Source organism: Etheostoma spectabile, chromosome 2 (genome assembly GCF_008692095.1).
Source record: "Etheostoma spectabile isolate EspeVRDwgs_2016 chromosome 2, UIUC_Espe_1.0, whole genome shotgun sequence".
NCBI classification, from domain to species: Eukaryota; Metazoa; Chordata; class Actinopteri; order Perciformes; family Percidae; genus Etheostoma; species Etheostoma spectabile.
The window spans coordinates 31956856-31984282 of NC_045734.1; the positions used below are offsets into that span (position 1 = coordinate 31956856).

Below are 27427 nucleotides of genomic sequence, written 5' to 3' on the forward strand. Positions count from 1 at the left end.
CTGGCCGCGGTGCTGGTCTTCTCCATGGTGGACATCAGGCGGGCGAAGGCGTCGGCCACGCGGCTGCTCGAGCTGCCCGGCTCCAGCTTGGCCGTCGTCAACTCGTACAGCTCCGGGTCCACGCCTGGAGGACGGAGACAACGGGACACGTCACGGAGGACGACGAGAAACAGAAAGAACGGGTCAGAGTTCAGTGGGTTTAACCCCCATGTTGTCCCTCATGTTGTCCCCATGTTGTCCCTCATGTTGTCCCCATGTTGCCCTCATGTTGTCCCCATGTTGTCCCCCATGTTGTCCTCATGTTGTCCTCATGTTGTCCCTCATGTTGTCCCCATGTCATGTTGTCCCCATGTTGCCCTCATGTTGCCCTCATGAGGCCCTCATGTTGTCTTCATGTTGTCTTCATGTTGTCCTCATAATGTCCCCATATTGTCCTATATCAATGTTCTTTTTAATTCCCCAAAATAACATGATTGATTCCAACGCTCTTTGCCAAGTACAAATCTCTACTTTCATTAATTTTGGGTCTTATTCTATTTTATAGCATTGTAAAACAAATGGAAGTGTTGTTGAAATAGTTTTGAGTAAAAGTTGACATATTCCAGTCTGTGATTATCATCAACATCCATTCCTTTAATTTTAGTCTCAATAATTCCTAATTTCTGCTTTTCTAACTCAAACATTAGGTATGATTTCCTATAAATGAGGTTTATTGACCATAAATTCTAAAAATAACTGTAAACTAAAGTTAATAAGTTAGTGTTCCGTAGTGTTGAAAATTGACAAAAAAAGTGACAAAAGTGTTGAAAAAAGGGACAAAAACGTAAGAAAAAGTGTTGATTTTCAATTTTGACGGGAAGACAGGGTTAAATAACTTTCTTTTTCTGACTTTGATTCTCATTTAATTTAACGAGCCAGCTGCATCACAAACACTACTTTCTGCTGTGAGTTTTAAACAGATGGTATAAGTATAATATTTAAAGTATTAAGTAAAATATTTGTCTTAAAGCACTCCCTTCTCTTCATCGGAGCCTCGATGTTTTCAGGCTTGCGGTGATGAGTAACGCGCTCTAGGTGCCTAAAAGTAAATCTGTGTGGTGTTGCCAATTTCTTTTGTGTGGTCACGGTTCACGTGTGCAATAAAAATTACAACTCATTCTAACCCCAACCCAGGTCGTCAGACACCGCCTACCAAGAGCCTGGGTCTGGGTCTGGGTCTGTCCCAGTTTTTCCTCGCCACTGTTGCTTGCTCTGGAGGAAACTACTAGAACTGTTGGGTCCTTGTAAATTATAGAGCAGTCTAGACCTGCTCTATCTGTGGATTATAGAGCAGTCTAGACCTGCTCTATCTGTAAATTATAGAGAGGTCTAGACCTGCTCTATCTGTAAATTATAGAGTGGTCTAGACCTGCTCTATCTGTAAATTATAGAGTGGTCTAGACCTGCTCTATCTGTAAATTATAGAGAGGTCTAGACCTGCTCTATCTGTAAATTATAGAGTGGTCTAGACCTGCTCTATCTGTAAATTATAGAGTGGTCTAGACCTGCTCTATCTGTAAATTATAGAGTGGTCTAGACCTGCTCTATCTGTAAAATATAGAGTGGTCTAGACCTGCTCTATCTGTAAATTATAGAGCGGTCTAGACCTGCTCTATCTGTAAATTATAGAGTAGGTCTAGACCTGCTCTATCTGTAAATTCTGGAGTGGTCTAGACCTGCTCTATCTGTAGATTATAGAGCGGTCTAGATCTGCTCTACCTGTAAATTATAGAGTGGTCTAGACCTGCTCTATCTGTAAATTATAGAGTGGTCTAGACCTGCTCTACCTGTAAATTATAGAGTGGTCTAGACCTGCTCTATCTGTAAATTATAGAGTGTGGTCTAGACCTGCTCTATCTGTAAATTCTGGAGTGTGGTCTAGACCTGCTCTATCTGTAAATTATAGAGCAGTCTAGACCTGCTCTACCTGTAAAGGGTCTCGAGACTCTTGTTATGAATCGATACTATAAATAAAATATAAATTGAATTGAAAAAAATCGTGGCAGAAAATCGCAATATCAATTCTAAGCTTAAAAAAAACAAACAAAAAAACGTGATTCATATTTTATATTCCCCCCCCCCCCCCCCCCGAATCGTGCAGGGCTAATCCAAACCCCTCAGCATGCTTTCCACTTTTAATCATAATCATTATTAGAGCTCGGTCCCGTGGGCGAGGACACGGTATGAAGACGAGGAGCAGCTGCTGACCTGGGATGGAGGGGGAGCTGCTGGAGCCTGAATCCTCCACGGGACCAAAGAAATCCAGGTTTAACAGAGACGAGCCTCCGCTCGCTGCACAGACGGGGGTGGGGGGTGGGGGGGGGGGGGGGGGGCGACCGAGGTTAACAAACACACAAAGAAGAAAAGAGAGAGAGAGGACAGCAAAGACATGCAGCCGTGTCAGTGATCAGAGAGTCAGCTAAAAGTTAGACACTTGTAATGCGTTCCACTTACTCCGGAGTCATATTGTCATTGTTTTCGTTAGCTTTAGCCACGTTAGCCATTGTTAGCAAGTTGCTAACAAGGCGTTACGCTGTATTGTGTGCGTACAAACAGCGTGTCTAACAACATGTCTACAGAGAGAAGATGGACAGGACTGTGTGTACGTCTGATTCAGGGACACACAAATGCTAATAACTGTAGGTTTCTGCAGCTTTCATTGCACTTGACTTCTCGATTTCAGAGTTTAAATGGAACGCACTACATGTTTTCATGCAGACCAGCCACGTTGTTAATATTCACAGTTTTTAAAGGAAAGATCCACCGTCACATCTGCTCACCCCGGCGAGTCAAACACACCTGTAGCACGCTTTCAAGTAGGGAAGTTTGGCTGTTTTGCTGATTTTTTTGACGACTGCAGCTAACCGATTATTTTCATGGTTGAGTAATCTGTGGATTAGGTTCTGGATTCGGATGAATGGATGAGGTAATTGGTCTCTAAAATGTCAGGAAATGGTGAAAAATGTGGATCAGAGTTTCCCAAAAAGCCCAAGATGACGTCATCAAATGTCTCGTTTTGTCCACAACTCAAAGATATAGAAGGATAGGAGGAGGAGAGAAGAGACTAGAACAACATTCACATTTAAAAAGGTGCAGTAGGTAAGACTTATAAAACTAACTCTGTCATATTTGCTGAAACTGTTGGAGCAGGTCATTTAAAAAATTAAATCTGGCTCCCCTGGCGCCACCTGCAGGCGGAGTGTGTGTGTGTGTGTGTGTGTGCGTGTGTGTCTAACTGTGCGTCAATCACTGCTCAGGCACATGCATTTATTCTCCCTCGTGGGGGGCGGGGCATAGGAGAGCATTTGGGCTTTGGCAGAAAGGTGGGGAGGATGTGTGTGTATATGTGTGTGTGTGTGTGTGTGTGTGTGTGTGTGTGTGTGTGTGTGTGGGGGGGGGGGGGGGGGCGACTGTCCAAATGTTGTTGATGTTCAAATGTTTTGGCTAAGTCCTGGATCTTCACTATCCTACCTACAGCACCTTTAACGAGCTGGAATGTAAGACGTTTTACTCAGATTATTTAATTATCAAACTATTAATTTAGTAGTTACTAATCAATTAGCCGATGAATCTTTGCCGCTCTGGTACCAAACTTCCACCCTTTCACATCTGAATTGCCTCCATTAGCATCGAAAAACGCGTTTAACACCCGACCGCTGCTTTGATCGACTAACTGCTCCGCCAGCAGTGCTGCGATTAGTGGATGTTTCCTTTAATAAATAAAGTCTTTAATGCATCTACGAAAAAGTTAGAAGTCTAATATTTCCAATGCTGAGTCAGGGTGTGAAAGCACCGCCGGCCACGCACGGCAGACGGGTGTTAGATCCTCCGCCTGGCCTCTGATTGGCTGTGAATCAGCAGGAGTTGGGGGGGGGGGGGAGTTGTGAGTGAAGCATCTACAGACTGTCAGGCAACATCACGAGGGTTAGAAAAGAGGGAAACAACACAAGAGGGGGCAGGAGGCAGGGGAGGGGGGACGGGGACGGGGTCACCTACCATCAAGAGGGTTGGTAAGGCCACTGCTGCTCCAGTCGAACTGGACGGGTGGGAGCGCCTCCTGCTGGGGGGGGGAGATGACAACACAGACAGTTTATACAGACAGCTGTGTGTTGCAGCTGTGTGTCTATACAACATAGACAACTTCTACATAAGAAGAATGTAGCATAATATGCATGTGAAAGCAGTTATAAACAGCCTATGGGACTATAAAATATGCTTTGGTTAAAATCCACAAATGATCGTGATCACAAAATTGATCAAAATAATCGTGACTATCATTTTGGCCATAATCGTGCAGCCCTAATATAAATGGTCTATTGGTGAAGTAGCATTGATCGCTCTTGGATTAATAAACCTCCCAGAATGCATCGGTCCCTGGACAATGAAAGCCTCTGCGTAACATTCCCTCCTTTGGTGCCTCGGTGGCCGTTGAACATTGAGTTTTTAGTTAGTTTTGTTCAATCTGAAGACAATTCGCCACTACAGTGCCTAAAGTTAACTGTCATCTCCACATGGCGCTCGCTTTTCCTGTCTAAACTCCACTATCACCCACGGCCCCTGAAAGCACCGTCACCTGGCGCCGCCTGTGAACCTAAACCGCAGGTAGCCGTCGTCTCGGAGCTCTGGAGCTGCTCAAATTTTATCGTTCCACGATGCTATGTGTTCACTAGGGATGTAACGATATTGACGTTATCGCGCTATCGCGGTGGTAAACGTGTCTCGATATCGTCGTGGTTGGGTTACAATAATAAAAGGACAGGTGTCCGTCAAAAAGCAAGAGGAATAAACAGTCCCGCGGAACAAAAAATTGTTAACTACATAGACCATGATCCTTTGCGCTGCGTCGTCATACCAACCGTTCTAAAGCCAATAGGATTGCACGCGGATTGCACGCGGCACGCTGTCCACACAAGCTCACAACAAGCCAGCATGGCCGACAGTGATACTTGTAAGGATGAAAACAACAACAACCCCGAAGTTGAGATTGTGCCAGGCCCCGGCAGCTTTTAAGTCAGATGTCTGGAAACATTTTGGTTTCGCCGTGTCAAAAAAAAACTCAAAAGGAGAGAAGGTGGTGGACCGACAATGGACTATATGCAAGCACTGCCACAGTAAACTGCGATACAACACGGGAAACACAAGCAATATGCGAAGTCATCTGACGACTTATCATCCGGAAAAGTTTGCAGATTCTCTCACAAAGAACGTCCTGTCCGGTCAAAAAACCCTGAAGGAGGCATTTTCAACAACTATGCCACACAACAGCGCAGGGGCTCAAGAAATCACGAGGTACATCGCGGAATACATAGCGTGTGATTTACGTCCCTTTTCTGCTGTAGAATTGCCTGTTGACTGGCAAAAGCAGAAAAAATGTCTGTATTTTTTTGCTATTATCATCACAAACACTATCGTGAGCTATTTAACAATACCGTGAGCTTTTCCACAATATCGCAATAAATATCGTACCGTGAGGTCAATATCAAAATTGTATCGTACCGTGAGATTTTGATATCGTTACATCCCTAGTGTTCACGTTACGGCGCTTTACTTCTATTTTAGGTATATAATAAATGGTCTATTGGTGAAGTAGCATTGATTGCTTTGAGGGGGGTGGGGGGGTGGGGGGTACACTCTGACCCCACCAGGGATACAAATAATTCAGCAGAGGCAGGGATGTGTGGACCAGTAGTGTTGTACTGTAGGGTATTTATTGTATTGTATTCATGCTCTAGTTTTCATGGGTATTACTACAGATATGAGCACTGTAATTTCCTTTTTTTATGAATGAAATTAACTTGACTTGATCAGAAAAGGGGGGGAAAGCCCATGCATCCCCTGGAAAATCGCACCTTGCATACACACACATTTTCTATTCTGCAAAGATATAATGAATGTATTCAGTGTGTGGGCCTGCTGTAGACGCTCGGAGGGGGACGTCCCACCTGGACTGAGTCTGCGGGACAGGAGCTTTTCTCTGGAGCCACCGGAGGCGCCTGCGCTATCGAAGCGATCATCTCTGCTGCAGAGACGGGCTTCACGGGCTCTTTGGTCGGTTCCAGCATCCCCTGCAAACAGAGAAACACACACACACACACTGTTGATTATATACATATTTCAGCTCTGCTGGCAGAAACACTGCATTAAGAATCTTTCTCAGATCCAAACAGCTGCAGGTACAGTGGGGCTCGACAGTTTGGGCCCCTCCCCCCCAGGTAAAAATGTGTATTAATGTGCATAAAGAATCCATGAAAAGATGGAAAAATCTCCAAAAAAGGCATCAAATTACAGATTAGACATTTGTGTAATATGTCACAAAAAGTTAGATTTTATATCCATCATTTACACTTTCAAAATAACAGAAAACTAAAAAGTGGCGTCTGCAAACGTTTGGGCACCCTGCGGAGTTTCTAGTATGTACCCCCCCCCCCCGCCAAGAGTCTTTAATTCTTGTTTGAGGTATCTTCTTCCATTCTTCCTTCCAAAAGTCTTCCAGTTCTTTGAGATTTCTGCTCTTTTAAGGTCTATCCATAGATTTTCCATTATGTTGAGGTGAGGAGATTGTGAAGGCCATGGCAAAATCTTCAGCTCACGCCTCTTGATGTAATCCACCGTGGATTTTGAGGTGTGTTTAGGATCTTTACCCATTTGTAGAAGCCATCCTCTCTTTAACTTCCGCTTTTTCACAGATGGCATCAAGTTAGCGGGGCATAACTTGATGGCATGGCATCGGAAAATAGGCAATCTTCTTATAGCCTTCTCCTGCTTTGTGAGCGTCAACTATTTCCAGTTTTCTAGACAAAGTTAAAGTGTAAATGATGGAAATAAAATCTAACTTTTTGTAACATATAAAACGAATGTCTAATCTGTCATTTGATGCCTTTTGGAGATTTTTCCATCTTTTCTTGGCTTGTTTATGCACATTAATACACATTTTCGAACCCCACTGTAAGACAGAAATCTCACAGCTTGTTTCATGTCTTGTATGAATGTGGCGATGGGTCCCGAGACCCGTCCTGCTCTCAAATGCGTCTCCACCACCATCATCTGGTCCTTAATCATTTGAGGACTATGTGACTACTTGCAGTCAAACTAACAATCCAATAAAGATGTTTCAGTGTTGGTGGATAACCGTAGACTGTTATAATATTAATGGACAGAGCATTTTTCACAGTCTATGGGGGACACATGATTCAACAGTGAACACATGACCATGTGAAGGTGTTGTTGAGGTGAAGCAGGCCGGCGACTCACCAGGCTGGCGGCGTACATGGGCACGATGACCGGCTGCTTCTTCTGTCCCGTGAACAGCTGCAAACAATAAAGCAGCCGGTTAGAGAAACGCTAAATACATCACACACTGAGGGTGAGCGGAGCAGAAACAAACAACGTGCAGTGGGGCCGCACAATTAATCGCAATTGCATCGAAATCGCAATATGAAGTGGTGCAATATCCAAATTGCAGGGGGAGCGCAATATATGTTATAATATGTTTGTAATAACCCTCGTGTTGTCCTCGAGTCAAATTGACCCATTTTCCTATATCTCTGTTCTTTTTAATTCCCCAAAATAACATGATTGATTCCAACGCTCTTTGCCAAGTACACATCTCTACTTTCATTAATTTTGGGTCTTATTATATTTTATAGCATTGTAAAACAAAGTGAAGTGTTGTTGAAATAGTATTGAGTAAAAGTTGACATATTCCAGTCTGTGATTATCATCAACATCCATTCCTTTAATTTTAGTCTCAATAATTCCTAATTTCTGCTTTTCTAACTTAAACATTAGGTATAATTTCCTATCAATGAGGTTTATTGACCATAAATTCCAAAAATAACTGTAAAACTAAAGTTAATAAGTTAGTGTTACGTAGTGTTAAACGTCAAAAAAAGTGACAAACATTGGGGAAAAAAGCGCCAAAAGAGTTGAAAAAAGGGACAAAAATGTAAGAAAAAGTTAAAACATTGATAAACATTATCAACAAAAGTGTTAAATTTTGACGGGAAGACAACACGAGGGTTACTGGCAAAATATGTTATATATATATATATATAAATAAATATGTCCCATCCTACAGACAAATGGTACAGACCCTCGCAAAAGTCACGACAATCATTTTAATTTCTTTCAAAGTTAAACGTTTTCAATGACAATGAGAATAAATGATACAAAAGCGATAATTCCCTCCAATATCGTGAATCATATCAGTCGAAAATAATCCCAATTAGATATTTCCCTCACATCCTGCAGCCCTAATGTGTAGTTAAGGGTTGTGTTATTAAAATCACTTCTGCAGATCAGAAGGTCATCGGAGCATTTCCAAATCCAAAATGGCGGCGTGTGCGACCAGGGGGACTTACGATGTTCCGGGTGTCGATGCCCAGGCAGCAGAGTAGTGCTTTGTTGCAGTAGGAGCCCCCCCACTGGTACCTGAGGCCCAGCGCCTCGTGGATGTCCCGGAGCTGCGTCCACACGCCGCCGCCACGTCCCGACCTGAGAGACGCAGCAGAGACAAGCAGAGAGAGACAGGCTTTAACTCACAAAAACCCTTTATCCGCCGAGTCTCTCGTGTGAACGCGAGGGGGTTTTTAGGGGCGCTGACTAACGATATTGTGTTTTAGCATCGACATCGCGATGTGCGCATGCGCGGTAGCCACATCGCAGGACGTTGCGATGTGGACGCTAAAGCTTTTTTGCTGCTTGATAGAAAAGAAAACTTCCACCGTTCTACTTTTACATGATTATTACCGCGCAAGCCTTCCCCTTTAAGACAGGCAGCCATGTGGGCGGCCCCTTTAAGACAGGTAGCCATGTGGTCGGCCCCTTTAAGACAGGTAGCCATGTGTACGGCCCCTTTAAGACAGGTAGCCATGTGTACGGCCCCTTTAAGACAGGTAGCCATGTGTACGGCCCCTTTAAGACAGGTAGCCATGTGTACGGCCCGTTTAAGACAGGTAGCCATGTGGGCGGCCCCTTTAAGACAGGTAGCCATGTGGACGGCCCCTTTAAGACAGGTAGCCATGTGGTCGGTCCCTTTAAGACAGGTAGCCATGTGGGCGGCCCCTTTAAGACAGGTAGCCATGTGGGCGGCCCCTTTAAGACAGGTAGCCATGTGGACGGCCCCTTTAAGACAGGTAGCCATGTGGTCGGCCCCTTTAAGACAGGTAGCCATGTGGTCGGCCCCTTTAAGACAGGTAGCCATGTGGACGGCCCCTTTAAGACAGGTAGCCATGTGGTCGGCCCCTTTAAGACAGGTAGCTGTCGGTACACGATCCGTCCTGCCTGCACAATCCGTTCTGCGCATGCGCACGATGACCACGCATGCGCATAAATACGTATCTGAAAACCCAGCTTTCTCCCTGCACTATTGGTACTACGCATGCGTCCGAAAACTTGACGGCCAAGCATTACAACGGACAGCTTTTTTCTTTTTTTTTCTTCATTTTATTAACAAAGAACAATTATATCGCCAGTATGTAAATATACAAGAGGTGCATAAACAGAATATATATATGTGTGTGTGTGTGTGTGTGTGTATATGTGTATATGTGTGTGTGTGTGTGTATATGTGTGTGTGTGTATATATATATATATATATATATATATATTATATATATATATATATATATATATATATATATATTTATATATAAAAATTATACATTAGCATTTTTTGTTGGCTAGACTGTTCACAAGTGCTCAACATGTAATCTACACTTTTTAGTACTTCAGATATATATATATTTTTTAATAAAGATATTTAAATTAAGACTGGTCACTGATCCAAAACTGTGTACCGACATCTGTGTCCCAGGCATAGACGAGATTATTATTAAGTGATCAACATGTAATCTGTTCTTTTTTTTTTTAAATTATCATTTACGCCGGGCTATGAATTACGAGGTGTTTACGTGGCGGCCAATCCAAAAATATAAAGGAGCTAAGATATTTGTGACTTTTTGCAACAATTTATGCAGCTAAATAAATGCCCCCCCGTCCCCTCCCCGCGTAAAAATGCGGATTTTGGCTGATTTCAATTGACTGTATGTTAGTGTAACATGTTACAATACAATAAAACATGATTTTCGGTAATGTGGTGCTGGAATATTATTTTTACTGGCCTGCGCCCAGTATTTGTCTTGCAAATGTTATTTTGTTTTTTTTTAAATGCTTTGACTTTCACTCGGTCAAAAAGAATTCCCATTCCACATGTAATCAACAGGGTGGATGTTAATGTAACAACTCCTTTATATTTTTGGATTGGCCGCCACGTAAACACCTCGTAATTCATAGCCCGGCGTAATCGACAATTAAAAATCCCCAGATTACATGTTGATCACTTAATAATAATCTCGTCTATGCCTGGGACACAGATGTCGGTACACAGTTTTGGATCAGTGACCAGTCTTAATTTAAATATCTTTAATAAGAAAATAAATAAATATCTGAACTACTAAAAAGTGTAGATTACATGTTGAGCACAAAAGGTCTAGCCTACAAAAAATGTCAATATATAATTTATATATATATATATATATATATGCACCTCTGGAATTAACTTTTGACTATTTACATACTGGCGATATAAATGTCCTTTGTTAATAAAAAGAAAAAAAGAAAAAAGCTGTCCGTTGTAATGCTTGGCCGTCAAGTTTTCCGACGCATGCGTAGTACCAATAGTGCAGGGAGAAAGCTGGGTTTTCAGATACGTATTTATGCGCATGCGTGATAGTCGTGCGCATGCGCAGGACGGATCGTGCAGGCAGGACGGATCGTGCAGGCAGGACGGATCGTGCAGGCAGGACGGATCGTGTACCGACAGTAGCCATGTGGTCAGCGTGAGTGTGACGTCGGTCCAACGGGGGTTATTGTTAAGGGAAAAGAGGCTCTCCGTGTGTAGTAAAGTCCCGTAGGCAGCAGCTGACGCAGTGATGTCATAGTTTTGATGGTAGTGAAGCGACAGTAGTTGGTGTTTCATGTTCGCTGAAAATACGAACTAAATCACCTGATTAATGCAACATAATCACAACGTCTCCCGGCCAGAAAGCAGCTACCACCCGGGCTAAAGCTAATATAGTTAGCTTAAAGAAACGGGCAGAAAGCCGCTACTTTTAGCATCTTTTAAAAATTACTTTTTCCTTTTATATCGCAATATATACTGCAGGGGGAAAAAATACCGCAATGTAAGATTTTTCCAATATCGTGCAGCCCTAGCGCTGACGCCCCAACCCGATAACCGGCCCATTGAGGGGGTCTCACCTGTTTCGTGGCGACGACTCCGCCTCCTCCTCGGATCCTGGCTGTGGTTTTTCCTCCGCGGGTCCCAGCAGGATCCTCAGAGACGCCACGTGGTCCTCCACCGAGGGCGCGGCGGTCGGGGGGAAGCTGCCCTGGAACAGCTTCTCCAGACGGCTCGACAGCGACGCCTGCAGAGGGCACAGCAGACGCCATTTCATTGTCATTTCACTGCACTGTTGATTAGTTTGTGGATGGTTAGATTAGTTAATTGGTCTCTAAAATGACATAAAATGGTGAAAAGTGTGGATCAGTTTCCCAAAAAGCCCAAGACGACGTCCTTAAATGTCTTGTTTTGTCCACAACAATTCACATTTAACAAGCTGGAAACTGAGTTTTTCAGTTTCATGACTTCACTAATTACTCGATTATCACAGGTTGGCGATTAATTTAATAGCTGCAGCTCTACACCTACGAAACCCCAAAAAAAGCTCTGACAGATATCCAAAGTTTGGCGGAGAAGAGAAGGGGGGGGAGGAGCTAGCTCTGGAAGGTAGTCATGATTTCCTGCATGGTGATAATAAGTCATATTTATATCAACATGTAGCACAGATTTCAACCAGATTTTCAGAAAAATCACCAAAAGTAAATGCTTATTTGTTATCTTCCACTACTGATACTGAGTTTGTTCATGGAGATAAACAGTAGGTGGCGCCATTAGACCCACGCTGCATCTAATGTCTAGATAGCCTCCTCTAGTCCTCCACTTGCCTCGCGTCCTAGTCCCCCCCCACCCCCCGAGGAGGCACAAGAGAGACGAGGAAATCATCGGAGGAGAGAGGAAACGGACAAATGTGTTTTAGAGATGAGAAGTCTGTTCCTTTAAAGCATCACCTCAACACGTCAGCTGTGTGTGTGAGAATGAATTGGTGTGTGAGTGTAAGAGTGTGTGTGTGTGTGTGTGTGTGTGTGTGTGTGTGTGTGTGTGTGTGTGGTGTGTGTGTGTGTGTGTGTGTGTGTGTGAGTGTGTGTGTGAGAATGAGAGTGTGTGTGTGTGCGTGAGAATGAGAGTGCGTGTGTGTATGACAGTGAGTGAGAATGAGTGGGTGCATGAGTGTGTGTGCGAGAATGAGAGTGTGTGTGTGAGAATGAGAGTGTGTGTGTGAGAATGAGAGTGTGTGTGTGTGTGTGCGTGTGTGCGAGAGTGAGGGTGCGTATGTGAGAATGAGAGTGCGTGTGTGCATGAGAATGAGAGTGCGTGTGTGTATGACAGTGAGTGAGAATGAGTGGGTGCATGAGTGTGTGTGTGTGCGAGAATGAGAGTGTGTGTGTGTGCGTGTGTGCGAGAGTGAGGGTGCGTATGTGAGAATGAGAGTGTGTGTGAGAATGAGAGTGTGTGTGAGAATGAGAGTGTGTGTGTGTGTGTGTGCGGGAGAATGAGAGTGTGTGTGTGTGTGTTTGAAGGGCACTGCAGGGCACGTGTTGCAGGATTTGTTTTTTTTTAAATATATATTGGCCGATATATCAAAATATCTGATTTTTAAATAACCAAATATTTGTGTCGGCCTCAAAAACCCTTTATCCATCGAGCTGTAGTTTGTGTGACGACATCTATCCATCTGATTCTGCACAGACACACACACCACGGATTGATTTTTCCTTTTATTAGTCTCTGTTCCACTTCACCTCTGTCATTACCGGGTCGGTTAATAGTTAATAGTTAATGGTTAATGGTTAATAGTTAATGGTTAATGTGTCGGTGTTGGGCCGTGACTCAGCTCAACGTGAACAAACACAAGAAACTGATTACTGTAACCTTTAAATAAAATTTCCTCTCTGGGTTCTTGGGCAGCAGGACGAGTGTTTTCGTCCGGCTCTACGTGTCTCATCAGCCTCTTTCAGACCACGTGGTTACAGGAACGTAGTTATAGGAGACGTCCACTTCTATACAGCTCTACCAGCAGCTCTCCCCCCAAAACCCGCTTTACATATTAATAATAACAACGTATACTTTTTGATCACGCAAGGGGAAATTACAATGTTTTTACTCTGTTATCACACACAGGCCTGAACACTGCCATCTCTCCATTTGTGCATGAATAGGAGCTGAGCGCGCGACTGTTAAATAGTCATCTATAACAGGGGTCTTCAACAGGGGGTCCGCGACCCCTAGGGGGTCCGCGGAGGTACTGCATGGGGGTCGCGAAAGTTTTGGTTGATTAGACTTTTTTTTATATCCCCGCCCCCCCCCCCCCCCCTGCAATTTTTCCCACTAATTGAAATGTCTTTAAATCCACATTAACATGAACTCAACACACTGTAGTGAACAGATAAATGGAGGCAGAAGATGTCTTTCAGTCATCAATGCTCACATGGCACTATAGGACCAGTTTGATATAACACAATGTTATACAATATATATAATTAGGGGGTCCCCGCTCCATCTCGCCATCAGTTTGGGGGTCCTTGGCCTGGAAAACGTTGAAGACCCCTGATCTATAACCATGGTACAGGAGCTCTGCACCAAAGGGCCCGCAATGTTTTGGACTGATGTCAACGTACATCAGTTCCCCAAGCATTAAGAAAGTAGCGATCGTCATTCTCAGTATGTTTGGATCAACGTACACACGTGCGTCAAGTTATTCACACATGAACGCCATAAAAAGCAACTCCCGTTGCTCCCTGACTGACCGTACCCTCCACCAATGCCCTCGGATTGCATTAACAACTTACGTGCCTAAATTTACTGCTCTCGTCCAAAACAAAAACGGTCACTTCTCCCACTAAGTCAGCAGGGTAACCGTAGCCTACGTCAACGTGTGTGCTGTGTAACAAGGGCATGCTTAATCACACATGTGGTGATTTAAAATATGTTCCCTCAGTGTTCAGTGGTAGCCTAAATCTTGTGTTCATGTTAGTTATAGTTGTGAATGCTGTGCACTTTTTTTTATTTTACGCACTCTTTATTTTAATCACACAAGTGTTGATTTAAAATTTGTTCCTTCAGTGGGCAGTAGCACACCTGGTATTCATGTGTTGTGAATACTGTGCACTTTTTAATTTTATGCACCTTGAGATGTTCTTGGGTCAAATGTGTTTCAAGATGTTCATAGGCCTAGACTACATAGCTGACCTGTAGTCTAGGTAGGCCTAGACTACATAGCTGACCTGTAGTCTAGGTAGGCCTAGACTACATAGCTGACCTGTAGTCTAGGTAGGCCTAGACTACATAGCTGACCTGTAGTCTAGATAGGCCTAGGCTACAGGTCAGCTATGTAGCCTAGGTAGGCCTAGACTACATAGCTGACCTGTAGTCTAGGTAGGCCTAGACTACATAGCTGACCTGTAGTCTAGATAGGCCTAGGCTACATAGCTGACCTGTAGTCTAGATAGGCCTAGGCTACATAGCTGACCTGTAGTCTAGGTAGGCCTAGGCTACATAGCTGACCTGTAGTCTAGGTAGGCCTAGGCTACATAGCTGACCTGTAGTCTAGGTAGGCCTAAGCTACATAGCTGACCTGTAGTCTAGGTAGGCCTAGGCTACAGGTCAGCTATGTGGTCTAGGTAGGCCTAAGCTACATAGCTGACCTGTAGTCTAGGTAGGCCTAGACTACATAGCTGACCTGTAGTCTAGATAGGCCTAGGCTACAGGTCAGCTATGTAGCCTAGGTAGGCCTAGACTACATAGCTGACCTGTAGTCTAGGTAGGCCTAGACTACATAGCTGACCTGTAGTCTAGACCTACCTAGGCTACATAGCTGACCTGTAGTCTAGACCTACCTAGGCTACATAGCTGACCTGTAGTCTAGGTACCTAGGCTACATAGCTGACCTGTAGTCTAGGTAGGCCTAGGCTACATAGCTGACCTGTAGTCTAGGTAGGCCTAGACTACAGGTCAGCTATGTAGTCTAGGTAGGCCTAAGCTACATAGCTGACCTGTAGTCTAGGTAGGCCTAGACTACATAGCTGACCTGTAGTCTAGATAGGCCTAGGCTACAGGTCAGCTATGTAGCCTAGGTAGGCCTAGACTACATAGCTGACCTGTAGTCTAGGTAGGCCTAGACTACATAGCTGACCTGTAGTCTAGATAGGCCTAGGCTACATAGCTGACCTGTAGTCTAGATAGGCCTAGGCTACATAGCTGACCTGTAGTCTAGGTAGGCCTAGGCTACATAGCTGACCTGTAGTCTAGGTAGGCCTAGGCTACATAGCTGACCTGTAGTCTAGGTAGGCCTAGGCTACATAGCTGACCTGTAGTCTAGGTAGGCCTAGGCTACATAGCTGACCTGTAGTCTAGGTAGGCCTAGACTACATAGCTGACCTGTAGTCCAGATAGGCCTAGGCTACATAGCTGACCTGTAGTCTAGGTAGGCCTAGGCTACATAGCTGACCTGTAGTCTAGGTAGGCCTAGACTACATAGCTGACCTGTAGTCTAGGTAGGCCTAGGCTACATAGCTGACCTGTAGTCTAGATAGGCCTAGACTACATAGCTGACCTGTAGTCTAGGTAGGCCTAGGCTACATAGCTGACCTGTAGTCTAGGTAGGCCTAGGCTACATAGCTGACCTGTAGTCTAGGTAGGCCTAGGCTACATAGCTGACCTGTAGTCTAGGTAGGCCTAGGCTACATAGCTGACCTGTAGTCTAGGTAGGCCTAGGCTACATAGCTGACCTGTAGTCTAGGTAGGCCTAGGCTACAGGTCAGCTATGTAGTCTAGGTAGGCCTAGACTACATAGCTGACCTGTAGTCTAGGTAGGCCTAGGCTACATAGCTGACCTGTAGTCTAGGTAGGCCTAGGCTACATAGCTGACCTGTAGTCTAGGTAGGCCTAAGCTACATAGCTGACCTGTAGTCTAGGTAGGCCTAGGCTACAGGTCAGCTATGTAGTCTAGGTAGGCCTAAGCTACATAGCTGACCTGTAGTCTAGGTAGGCCTAGGCTACATAGCTGACCTGTAGTCTAGGTAGGCCTAGGCTACATAGCTGACCTGTAGTCTTGGTAGGCCTAGGCTACATAGCTGACCTGTAGTCTAGGTAGGCCTGGGCTACATAGCTGACCAAGACTACAGGTCAGCTATGTAGTCTAGGTAGGCCTAGGCTACATAGCTGACCTGTAGTCTAGGTAGGCCTGGGCTACATAGCTGACCTGTAGTCTAGGTAGGCTTAGGCTACATAGCTGACCTGTAGCCTAGGTAGGCCTAGGCTACATAGCTAACCTGTAGTCTAGGTAGGCCTAGGCTACATAGCTGACCTGTAGTCTAGGTAGGCCAAGACTACAGGTCAGCTATGTAGTCTAGGTAGGCCTAGGCTACATAGCTGACCTGTAGTCTAGGTAGGCCTAGGCTACAGTCTAGGCTATGTAGTCTAGGTAGGCCTAGACTACATAGCTACATAGCTACATAGCTGACCTCTAGTCTAGGTAGGCCTAGGCTACATAGCTGACCTGTAGCCTAGGTAGGCTTAGGCTACATAGCTAACCTGTAGCCTAGGTAGGCCTAGACTACATAGCTGACCTGTAGTCTAGGTAGGCCTAGGCTACATAGCTGACCTGTAGTCTAGGTAGGCCAAGACTACAGGTCAGCTATGTAGTCTAGGTAGGCCTAGACTACATAGCTGACCTGTAGTCTAGGTAGGCCTAGGCTACATAGCTGACCTGTAGTCTAGGTAGGCCTAGGCTACATAGCTGACCTGTAGTCTAGGTAGGCCTAGACTACATAGCTGACCTGTAGCCTAGGTAGGCCTAGGCTACATAGCTGACCTGTAGCCTAGGTAGGCCTAGGCTACATAGCTGACCTGTAGTCTAGGTAGGCCTAGGCTACATAGCTGACCTGTAGTCTAGGTAGGCCAAGACTACAGGTCAGCTGTGTAGTCTAGGTAGGCCTAGACTACATAGCTGACCTGTAGTCTAGGTAGGCCTAGGCTACATAGCTGACCTGTAGTCTAGGTAGGCCTAGGCTACATAGCTGACCTGTAGCCTAGGTAGGCCTAGGCTACATAGCTGACCTGTAGTCTAGGTAGGCCTAGGCTACATAGCTGACCTGTAGTCTAGGTAGGCCTAGGCTACATAGCTGACCTGTAGTCTAGGTAGGCCTAGGCTACATAGCTGACCTGTAGTCTAGGTAGGCCTAGGCTAAATAGCTGACCTGTAGTCTAGGTAGGCCTAGACTACCTAGCTGACCTGTAGCCTAGGTAGGCCTAGGCTACATAGCTGACCTGTAGTCTAGGTAGGCCAAGACTACAGGTCAGCTGTGTAGTCTAGGTAGGCCTAGACTACATAGCTGACCTTTAGTCTAGGTAGGCCTAGACTACATAGCTGACCTGTAGCCTAGGTAGGCCTAGGCTACATAGCTGACCTGTAGTCTAGGTAGGCCAAGACTACAGGTCAGCTGTGTAGTCTAGGTAGGCCTAGACTACATAGCTGACCTGTAGTCTAGGTAGGCCTAGGCTACATAGCTGACCTGTAGCCTAGGTAGGCCTAGGCTACATAGCTGACCTGTAGCCTAGGTAGGCCTAGGCTACATAGCTGACCTGTAGTCTAGGTAGGCCTAGGCTACATAGCTGACCTGTAGTCTAGGTAGGCCTAGGCTACATAGCTGACCTGTAGTCTAGGTAGGCCTAGACTACATAGCTGACCTGTAGCCTAGGTAGGCCTAGACTACATAGCTGACCTGTAGCCTAGGTAGGCCTAGGCTACATAGCTGACCTGTAGCCTAGGTAGGCCTAGGCTACATAGCTGACCTGTAGCCTAGGTAGGCCTAGGCTACATAGCTGACCTGTAGTCTAGGTAGGCCTAGGCTACATAGCTGACCTGTAGTCTAGGTAGGCCTAGACTACATAGCTGACCTGTAGTCTAGGTAGGCCTAGACTACATAGCTGACCTGTAGCCTAGGTAGGCCTAGGCTACATAGCTGACCTGTAGTCTAGGTAGGCCAAGACTACAGGTCAGCTGTGTAGTCTAGGTAGGCCTAGACTACATAGCTGACCTTTAGTCTAGGTAGGCCTAGACTACATAGCTGACCTGTAGCCTAGGTAGGCCTAGGCTACATAGCTGACCTGTAGTCTAGGTAGGCCAAGACTACAGGTCAGCTGTGTAGTCTAGGTAGGCCTAGACTACATAGCTGACCTGTAGTCTAGGTAGGCCTAGGCTACATAGCTGACCTGTAGTCTAGGTAGGCCTAGGCTACATAGCTGACCTGTAGTCTAGGTAGGCCAAGACTACAGGTCAGCTATGTAGTCTAGGTAGGCCTAGACTACATAGCTGACCTGTAGTCTAGGTAGGCCTAGACTACATAGCTGACCTGTAGTCTAGGTAGGCCTAAGCTACATAGCTGACCTGTAGTCTAGGTAGGCCTAGACTACATAGCTGACCTGTAGTCTAGGTAGGCCTAAGCTACATAGCTGACCTGTAGTCTAGGTAGGCCTAGACTACATAGCTGACCTGTAGTCCAGGTAGGCCTAGACTACATAGCTGACCTGTAGTCTAGGTAGGCCTAGGCTACATAGCTGACCTGTAGTCCAGGTAGGCCTAGACTACATAGCTGACCTGTAGTCCAGGTAGGCCTAGACAACATTTTTCTGTGCAAACTGAACAAAGTTGAAAGAGAAGCAATGAATAAACCTCACATGTCCTACGGACTGAGCTACTGGTTTTGTTTTTTTAAGTTTATGTTTCTATGACTGATCCAATTGTTTTTTTTCTATTTTGTGAAACGTTTTGTCACGTCGTGTGTTGTTTGTGTGTGCTTTACCTCGCACGCCTGACCGCAGATTACATTTGGGATAATAAAGGAACTGAACTGAATGTGCTCTATAAATAAAAGATTATTATTATGATTATATACATTATATGTGTGTGTATATGAATATATTTGTAAGTAACTGTGTAAACGTATGTGCGCATGTATCTTTATGTGTGTATACTTGTACATACTATATGTATATTTTATTTATTTTCTTAAACTGTTATTATTATTATTATTATTATTAACTATAACTGTTTTTGTTTTTTTTGTTTAATATTTATTGGTTGGAATGGGAAGGATATGGGTGATTTTGGTGTGATGGAGAGCTTTTTTTTGTTTGTTTTTTTTGTTTGTCAGTATGTGCGTATGTTTGGGGTGTATGTTTTTATTTTTATTTTATTTTTTTAGTTTTATTTTTATTATTCCCCTCAAGCTGTTTTGTTAATTGTCTTGTCTACATGTGAATGTACTGTATATTTTCTTTGCCCTTAGGGACCCCCTCGAAAACGAGATGTCACATCTCAAGGGATTATTCCTAATAAAGAATTTCTAATTATTATTATTATTATTATTATTATTATAACTGTGATGCCATGAAGCTTCCCAGCCGGAGCGGTTCTTACCGACTGTCTGTCTGTCGTGCTGGTTTCCTCGCTGACTGCAGGATGTTCACTTTGATGCCACTCCTCCTCCTCCTCTTCCTCCTGCTGCTCCTCTTCCTCTCGGCTCCGTGCCGGAGGAGCCCCGCTCTGCTCCGTGCCGAACGCCGCCCAGGACTCGCCGTCCTTCGCCTGCTGCTCCCCGAAGGCGCTCCACCCTGCACCCACCTCGCCGTCTGCGCCTTCAGCCGCCGAGCTGAAATTCCCAAAACTGTCGCTGACGGGGAAGTCTGCAAACTCCCCCCCCTCGTCCCCCCCGTCGTCCCCCCCAGCGTGACGTCTCGGGAAGTCAAAGTCGCCGAAGTCGTCTTCCTCCTTGGCGACGTCCTCCTGCGGCGGAGCGGGGCTGTCCGTCCGGCTCTGGACGTCCAGCCGGTCGAAGTCCGCGAAGCCCTGACCGCCGAAAGAGCCGGCATCCCCGAAGTCCCCAAAGTCTTCATCCTCGTCGTCCTCCGCCAGCTGGCTGTGGTCGGCGGGCGTGGCCGTGTCCCCCTGGGGGAGCGGCGAGGGCACCGACCCGGTGGTGCTCATGTCGCCGAACTCCTCCAGAGCGTCCGTCGACAGGGGCCGGCCCAACGAGGTCTCCGTTTCTGTCTCGGTCTCGTTACCGGAGCCCTTCCCGTCCGACTGTCCCGCCGCCTCGGGCGACGAGAGGTCTTTTTCACTGTAGTCCTCCGTGTCTTTGGAGTTGTCCCCGTTGTCCCCGTCGTTCCCGCCGGCTCCGTCCGCCCCGTTCAGAACTAGCGGCCTGTCAGTGCACACGTCCTCCGACTGTGCGAAGGCTACGTCCCTTTGTCGAGAGTCGGCGTCCGTGCGAGATCCCCGGTCCGTGTTGCACGAGCCGTCCGGAGCCTCGGCAGCCGGGACAGACATGGAACCGGAGTCGGACGCGTTGGATCCAGTTCTATTTGCGTCCCTGACATTGTCCTCTGGAGTCGTTCCCTGTCCTATGTTACAGTCCCCCGTGGGATTGTCCAAGTCCTCGCTTGCCGTCTGGCCGACATGTCCTTCAGCAGTGCAAAAAGCAGCAAAGTCTGCAAAGTCGTCCTCGGGGACGCTGCCGGTGTCCTCGGTGGACGTCCCTTTTATGTGCGAGTGGACAGAATTCTGTGAGGACGGGCTTCCCTGAATGTCAGAGGTTACGAACCCGTTCGTTAGCACCTCTGCGGCTCCGCCGTTGCAGTCCTCCGAGCGGACCGGGTCGCTCACGGAGAAACCCCGAGAGCCGGAGACGGCCTTTTTCACCTCAGTTCTTTCTGGGGGGGCGCCGCCGCCGCCGCCGCCCCGGTGGCCCGCCGGCACGACGCCGTTCGCCTTGGGCAGCTCGTTGCTCGGGACGCGGGTGCCGTTAGACGGGCCCCGGCTGAGTCTGTTGACGAGGAGCTCGGGCGGGGACGTGGCGGTCAGAGCCTGGGTCTGGTTGAACGTGGTCGGGGTGTCGAACTCCGTGAAGCTGATGCTGTTCGGCACGGCGGAGAAGGTGCCGAAGTCCCCGAACTCGTTGTCCTCTTCCTCCGCGCCGTCCTCCATCGGTGGCGGAGACGAGGAGTACATGCGGATCACGTCGGGCTCCATGGCTCTCCGGCAAATCGACGAATCCTCCTGGCTACACCTGAGACAGCGAGAAGACACGAAGACATCAGAAAATCTGACACAGGATTTACATTAATCCACATAATACAGGATTTACATTAATCCACATTATAATACAGGATTTACATTAATCCACATAATACAGGATTTACATTAATCCACATTATAATACAGGATTTACATTAATCCACATTATAAGGGTTAGGGGGCAACATACGAGCAGTTTTTGGCAGCACTTCCGCCGAAAGAATGTAAAATTAATGTGATCATCAAAACTAAAAGATTTTCCCTACATCCTACATTCATTTTTTTAACCCTCGTGTTGTCTTCCCGTCAAAATCAACCCTTTTGTTGATGCTTTTTAATCAATGTTTTTAACTTTTTTTGTCCCTTTTTTCCAACACTCAACGTTTTCAACACCATCTTATTAACATTAGTTTTATAGTTGGACTTGATGGTCAATAAACCTCCTTTATAGGAAATTATACCTAATGTTTGAGTTAGAAAAGCAGAAATTAGGAATTATTGAGACTAAAATTAAAGGAATGGATGTTGATGATAATCACAGACTGGAATATGTCAACTTTTACTCAATACTATTTCAACAACACTTCCATTTGTTTTACAATGCTATAAAATAGAATAAGACCCAAAATTAATGAAAGTAGAGATTTGTACTTGGCAAAGAGCGTTGGAATCAATCATGTCATTTTGGGGGATTAAAAAGAACATTGATATAGGACAACATGAGGACAACATGGGGACAACATGGGGACAACATGGGGACAACATGAGGGAAACATGAGGGAAACATGGGGACAACATGAGGACAACATGGGGACAACATGAGGACACCATGAGGGAAACATGAGGACAACATGAGGACAACATGGGGACAACATGAGGACAACATAAGGACAACATGGGGACAACATGGGGACAACATGGGGACAACACGAGGGCAACACGAGGGCAACACGAGGCAACACGAGGGCAACACGAGGGCAACACGAGGGCAACACGAGGACAACACGAGGACAACATGGGGACAACATGAGGACAACATGAGGACAACATGAGGACAACATGAGGGAAACATGAGGGAACATGGGGACAACATGAGGACAACATGAGGACAACATGAGGGAAACATGGGGACAACATGAGGACAACATGAGGACAACATGAGGACAACATGAGGGTTAATTGAATTTTGGGTGAAAACTGAAATGGTTTCAAATCAGCATCCTGACCAAATTCATCCACTCAACACACGTTCCTCTAATCTCAATAATTCATTATTTCTGCTTTATTAGCTCAAAATATTAGGTATAATTCTATATAAATGAGGGTTATTGACCATGGATTCCAAAAAGTAGTAAAACTAGTGGTAATAAGGTGGTTTTAGTGAAATAAAAGAAAACAAATAATGCGTTGAAAGTGCCAAATGTTTAAAAAGGGTAAAAACAACAAAGGTGTTCATCTTTTTGACGCGGGAGGACAACATGTTGGTAAATAAACACCAGAAGTGAATAAGCCAATGGGCTCGATGTGTGGTCTGAGCCGGAGCCCAGAGTGGATTACCGCAGCACTGAGGGGGGGCAGATCGGCGTCTAACTGACAGTAATGAAGTGGTAACGAGAAACCAGACGGGGGTGTAAAAAAACCAAGTGAGTTAGAGAGAAAATAGACCACGACGAGACTCTAAATTAACTCGTCACTTAGGAATCACTTCCTTCTGCTCAGGGCTGAGTTATTTATCGATTCTCCGATTAAAAACCATGTTTGAGTGATCTGATAATTGATGAAAAAATTCCAGAAATCAATAATTTCGATATATATTGATGACACTCAAACGCCAAATGGGGATGGATTTTCTGTTTGGTGAAGAATGCTGTCCGCCACATGGCAGGTAACGGTTTTCAGTCTGAATTCTGCCACTTTTCAACCAGTTTTCTATCTATTTGCAGTCAGTTTCATGCCAGTTTTTGGCCTGTTTTCAGTCAGTTTTCTGCCTATTTTCTGTCTGTTTTATGCCAGTTTTATGTCAGTTTTATGCCAGTTTTCAGTCTATTTTTGGACAGTTTTTGGCCTGTTTTCTGCTTGTTTTATGTCTGTTTTATGCCAGTTTTCAGTCTATTTTTGGACAGTTTTTGGCCTGTTTTCTGCTTGTTTTATGTCTGTTTTATGCCAGTTTTCAGTCTATTTTTGGACAGTTTTTGGCCTGTTTTCTGCTTGTTTTATGTCTGTTTTATGCCAGTTTTCAGTCTATTTTTGGACAGTTTTTGGCCTGTTTTCTGCTTGTTTTATGTCTGTTTTATGCCAGTTTTATGCCAGTTTTATGCCAGTTTTCAGTCTGTTTTTGGACAGTTTTTGGTCTGTTTTCTGTCTGTTTTCTGTCTGTTTTCTGTCTGTTTTCTGTCTGTTTTCTGTCTGTTTTCTGTCTGTTTTCTGTCTGTTTTCTGTCTGTTTTCTGTCTGTTTTCTGTCTGTTCTCTGTCTGTTCTCTGTCTGTTCTCTGTCTGTTCTCTGTCTGTTCTCTGTCTGTTCTCTGCCTGTTCTCTGCCTGTTCTCTGCCTGTTTTGGTCACTTTTTAAAGGAGGATAAACCAGCAGAACTTACAACCCAAACCAGAAAGTTATTATCAAGCAACAAACGTAAATTGAATATTTTAGAGGTTTTGTAAAATACAATTCAGTGCCCCCCCCCCCCCCCCCCCCCCACCCTTAGTGTAAGACATAGGTGTGCAGATTTGGCGGAGGGGTCAAGGGGTCTTTCCTAAAGTAAATGTGATGTTTTTAAATGAAAGAAAAATGGAATACGACATACATCTCGGACCGTTACTACCACCATATGTTTGTCTGAATCTAAAAAATTGTAAAAAGCCGATCAAAAACACTCAAGAAGAAGCAAAACGCTGCAAAGGTGTCGCTCTAATTCAAAATGTCTGATTACATGAGAAACACACAGCGAAGTGTTCACCCACTTTAACTGAAATGAAGGAACTGTTTGGATTCTCCGTCACCAGCCGGAGCCGTGGGCGGCGACCGACGTGCGTTTGCTTTCCTTCATCTTATCTGACACTAAGAATACCTGCGAGCAGGTGAGTTTACACCGCGGCAGCGCCGACTGGCAAGTCCAGAAAGACGAGTTCACGACAAAGGAGTACGGTTTAAGAAAAAGACACACTAATGTTTCACCTGCTCCTACTCTGTGTGTGTGTGTGTGTGTCTTTGAGCGTGTGTGTGAGTGAGTGAGTGTGTGTTGTGTGTGTGTGTCTTTGAGCGTGTGTGTCTTTGAGCGTGTATGTCTTTGAGCGTGTGTGTTTGTGTGATCGTGTGTGTGTGAGCGTGTGTGTCTTTGAGCGTGTATGTCTTTGAGCGTGTGTGAGCGTGTGTGTGTGTGCAAGCATGTGTGCGTGTGTGAGAGTGTGTATGTAAGCGCGTGTGTGTATGTGTGTGTCTTTGAGCGTGTGCGTGTGTGTGTGTGAGCGTGTGAGCGAGCGTGTGTGTTTGTGTGATCGTGTGTGTGTGTGAGCGTGTGTGTGTGTAAGCGAGCTTGTGTCTGTGTGTTTGCGTGTGTGTGTGTGTTTGTGTGAGCATGTATGTGTGTTTGTGTGAGCGTGTATGTCTGTGAGCGTGTGTGTGAGCGTGTGTGTGTGTGAGAGCAAGCGTGTGTGTGTGTTTGTGTGAGCGTGTATGTGTGTTTGTGTGAGCGTGTATGTCTTTGAGCGTGTGTGTGAGCGTGTGTGTGTGAGCGAGCGAGCGAGCTTATGGTGTGTGTGAGCGGCGTGTGTGTGTGTGTGTGAGCGAGCGTGTGTGTGTGTGTGTGTGTGAGCGAGCGTGTGTGTAAGCGTGTGTGTGTGTGTGTTACAATAAAAACATATGGAAGAACCAGTGCGGGCATCTGATCCTTTCAGTTGTCTCCAGCCTTATTTTACCCTGCACCTTCCCGGTGGGGATGTGCCCACTACTGCTACTACTCTGTGTGTGTGTTCCCATGGAAACTAAACTGTTACCTGTGCCTCTATCCCAATAAAAGCATTTAATTCGTCTGTCTGCTGAACTCAATGCACCTTTCCACAGAGGCCGAGCAACAGGCAATTCAAAATTACCTTTCACTTACTGCTCTCACTTTTACCTTTAACATACTTCTATTTACACTCAGTTTAGGACTTTGCAATTACTGTCTAATATATAAATATATATATATAAATATATAAATACAACTGGGAGCAGTTTTGGGGAAAGTTTGCAAACACAATGTGTTATCTATTAAGAGAGCGGTCACCTTTTGACAAGGTTCACGGCTGTTTACCTCACAAGATACGCACTCAGCTTTTGAAAATGTAGGCTATATCTCGAGTTACACACCTTTTTTATTCTGTTCTTTCTAAGTTAGCGTTACAATTACTCGAATAAACATGAAATACTTCATAGAAACATTTCTTTCTTGAAACCTTGGAGACATGTTTTACTTCTTTGGCAAATTCACACGACTTAACACATGTTCCTTCTCTTGCATGGGGTTGCATCTGACAAAACTAAAGAAGCTGTTTTCCACGAGATAGCGAAGTTTCACACATGTCATCTCACTTGTCTGACGTTTGCAGTGAAGCTAGCAGGCTAACGACGCTAACTAGGTTAGCGTTTAGCGTAGCGGGCTAACAGGCAGGCTAGTGCTATCGTTAGCTCCCAGACACCTGACAGCCGAGTAGAAGTGAACACGACTACACACCTGGATCAATCTGACACGATGCTAACAGCTAGCCTTCACTGGAAGGCGTCTAATTAAAGTGCAAGGCCGAGGCACTTCGCTGAGATGGGGTGTAGCAGTCGCTAACTTAGCTTAGCTCGGTTAGCCTGTGAAGAAAAACCCCCCAAAAGCAACGCGAATTTAACAGCGATGTTACCAGGTATCGTCTCATTTGTTTGTCGCGACTTTGCTTCAGTTACACTGATTATTAAGGTAATGCCATGTATGTAAAAGCTAGCAAAGCAACACTACTGCATATAGGTAAGTGAGAAGTCCAGTGTCTCGGCTAACTACGCAGCTAGCTGACACCAACATCAACAACCAGCATATTTAGCTTTAGCTTTAGCATTAGCTTTAGCATTAGCTTTAGCATTAGCTTTAGCCGTCCTCAACGTCCGGCGGTTTGGTTTGACAGCAGGTGTCTTAGTAACGGAAATAAACGGGTGAGCTAACCGTGGGATGTTGTCCGCTGATGTCCATTACTCAGTTAAAGACAGAACCGTCCATGTGTTGTCAGGTTGAGCCAGCAGGAGGGGGCAGAAGGGCTGAAACTGAAGCCGAAACTGAAGGTTGATTCAGCCGGCGGCTGCTGCTGCTGCTGCTGCTCTTCCTCAATATCTCCCAGCATGCACCGCTGTAGCAGGTTGGCTCTCCCAAAACTTCCCCTAACAGGTACATCAGTACATTTGGAATAACAATAACACTCTCTACAAAAACAATAACATTACACTTGTCACACAGTCAACGCTTTGATCCAAATGGATATATACAAATTATGATATAATGTAATGGATCGAAAACTGTACGAATATTCAGATTTCCTGAGAAGATTTCAAATTTTGGTAACTTTCAAGATTCAAGATTTCAAGATTTCAAGATTTCTTTATTGTCATATCACAGTACACTGGAGTGTATTTAATTACGTGCAAAGTTCACATCTTAAAAGAATACAGCACAGAAACAGTTAACAACACAGTGGAAAAGTCGAGTTATTAGTTATATGAATGAAAATAAATAAATGCTTAAATGTTAATATGGGTGTGAGATAAGGGTAAGGGGTAAGGGGTAAGAGATAGGGGTAAGGGGTATGGGTAAGGGCTAGGGGTAAGTATCAAGAGATTGGGGTAAGGGGTATGGGGGTAGGGGTGGGGGTAAGGGTAAGGGAAGGGGTAAGGGAAGGGGTAGGGGGTATGGGGCTAGGGGGTAAGAGGGTAGGGGGAAGATGGAGACATGGGATTCAGCCTAATACTCCCCCACAACCACTTACTCATCTAATCAAATGCCCCTGTATTTTAACATAGGGGGGTGTATACTTATGCTCCTGTATTTAAACATAGGGGGGTGTATACTTATGCCCCTGTATTTTAACATAGGGGGGTGTATACTTATGCCCCTGTATTTTAACAT

General features: G+C 45.3%; 1 protein-coding gene across 4 annotated transcripts; it reads right to left on the bottom strand.

Annotated features, from left to right (window-relative positions):
• On the bottom strand, positions 1-26636 carry aftpha (aftiphilin a; the record flags this gene model as incomplete). Of its 4 annotated transcripts, none has more annotated exon segments than XM_032542591.1 (9): positions 1-124; positions 2248-2331; positions 4036-4096; positions 5982-6104; positions 7291-7347; positions 8400-8532; positions 11299-11465; positions 19638-21285; positions 26474-26636. In XM_032542591.1, coding segments are annotated over 8 exon segments (2360 nt in total), but the record flags the coding sequence as incomplete, so codon positions are not given.
• Positions 26637-27427: the final 791 nt, after the last annotated feature.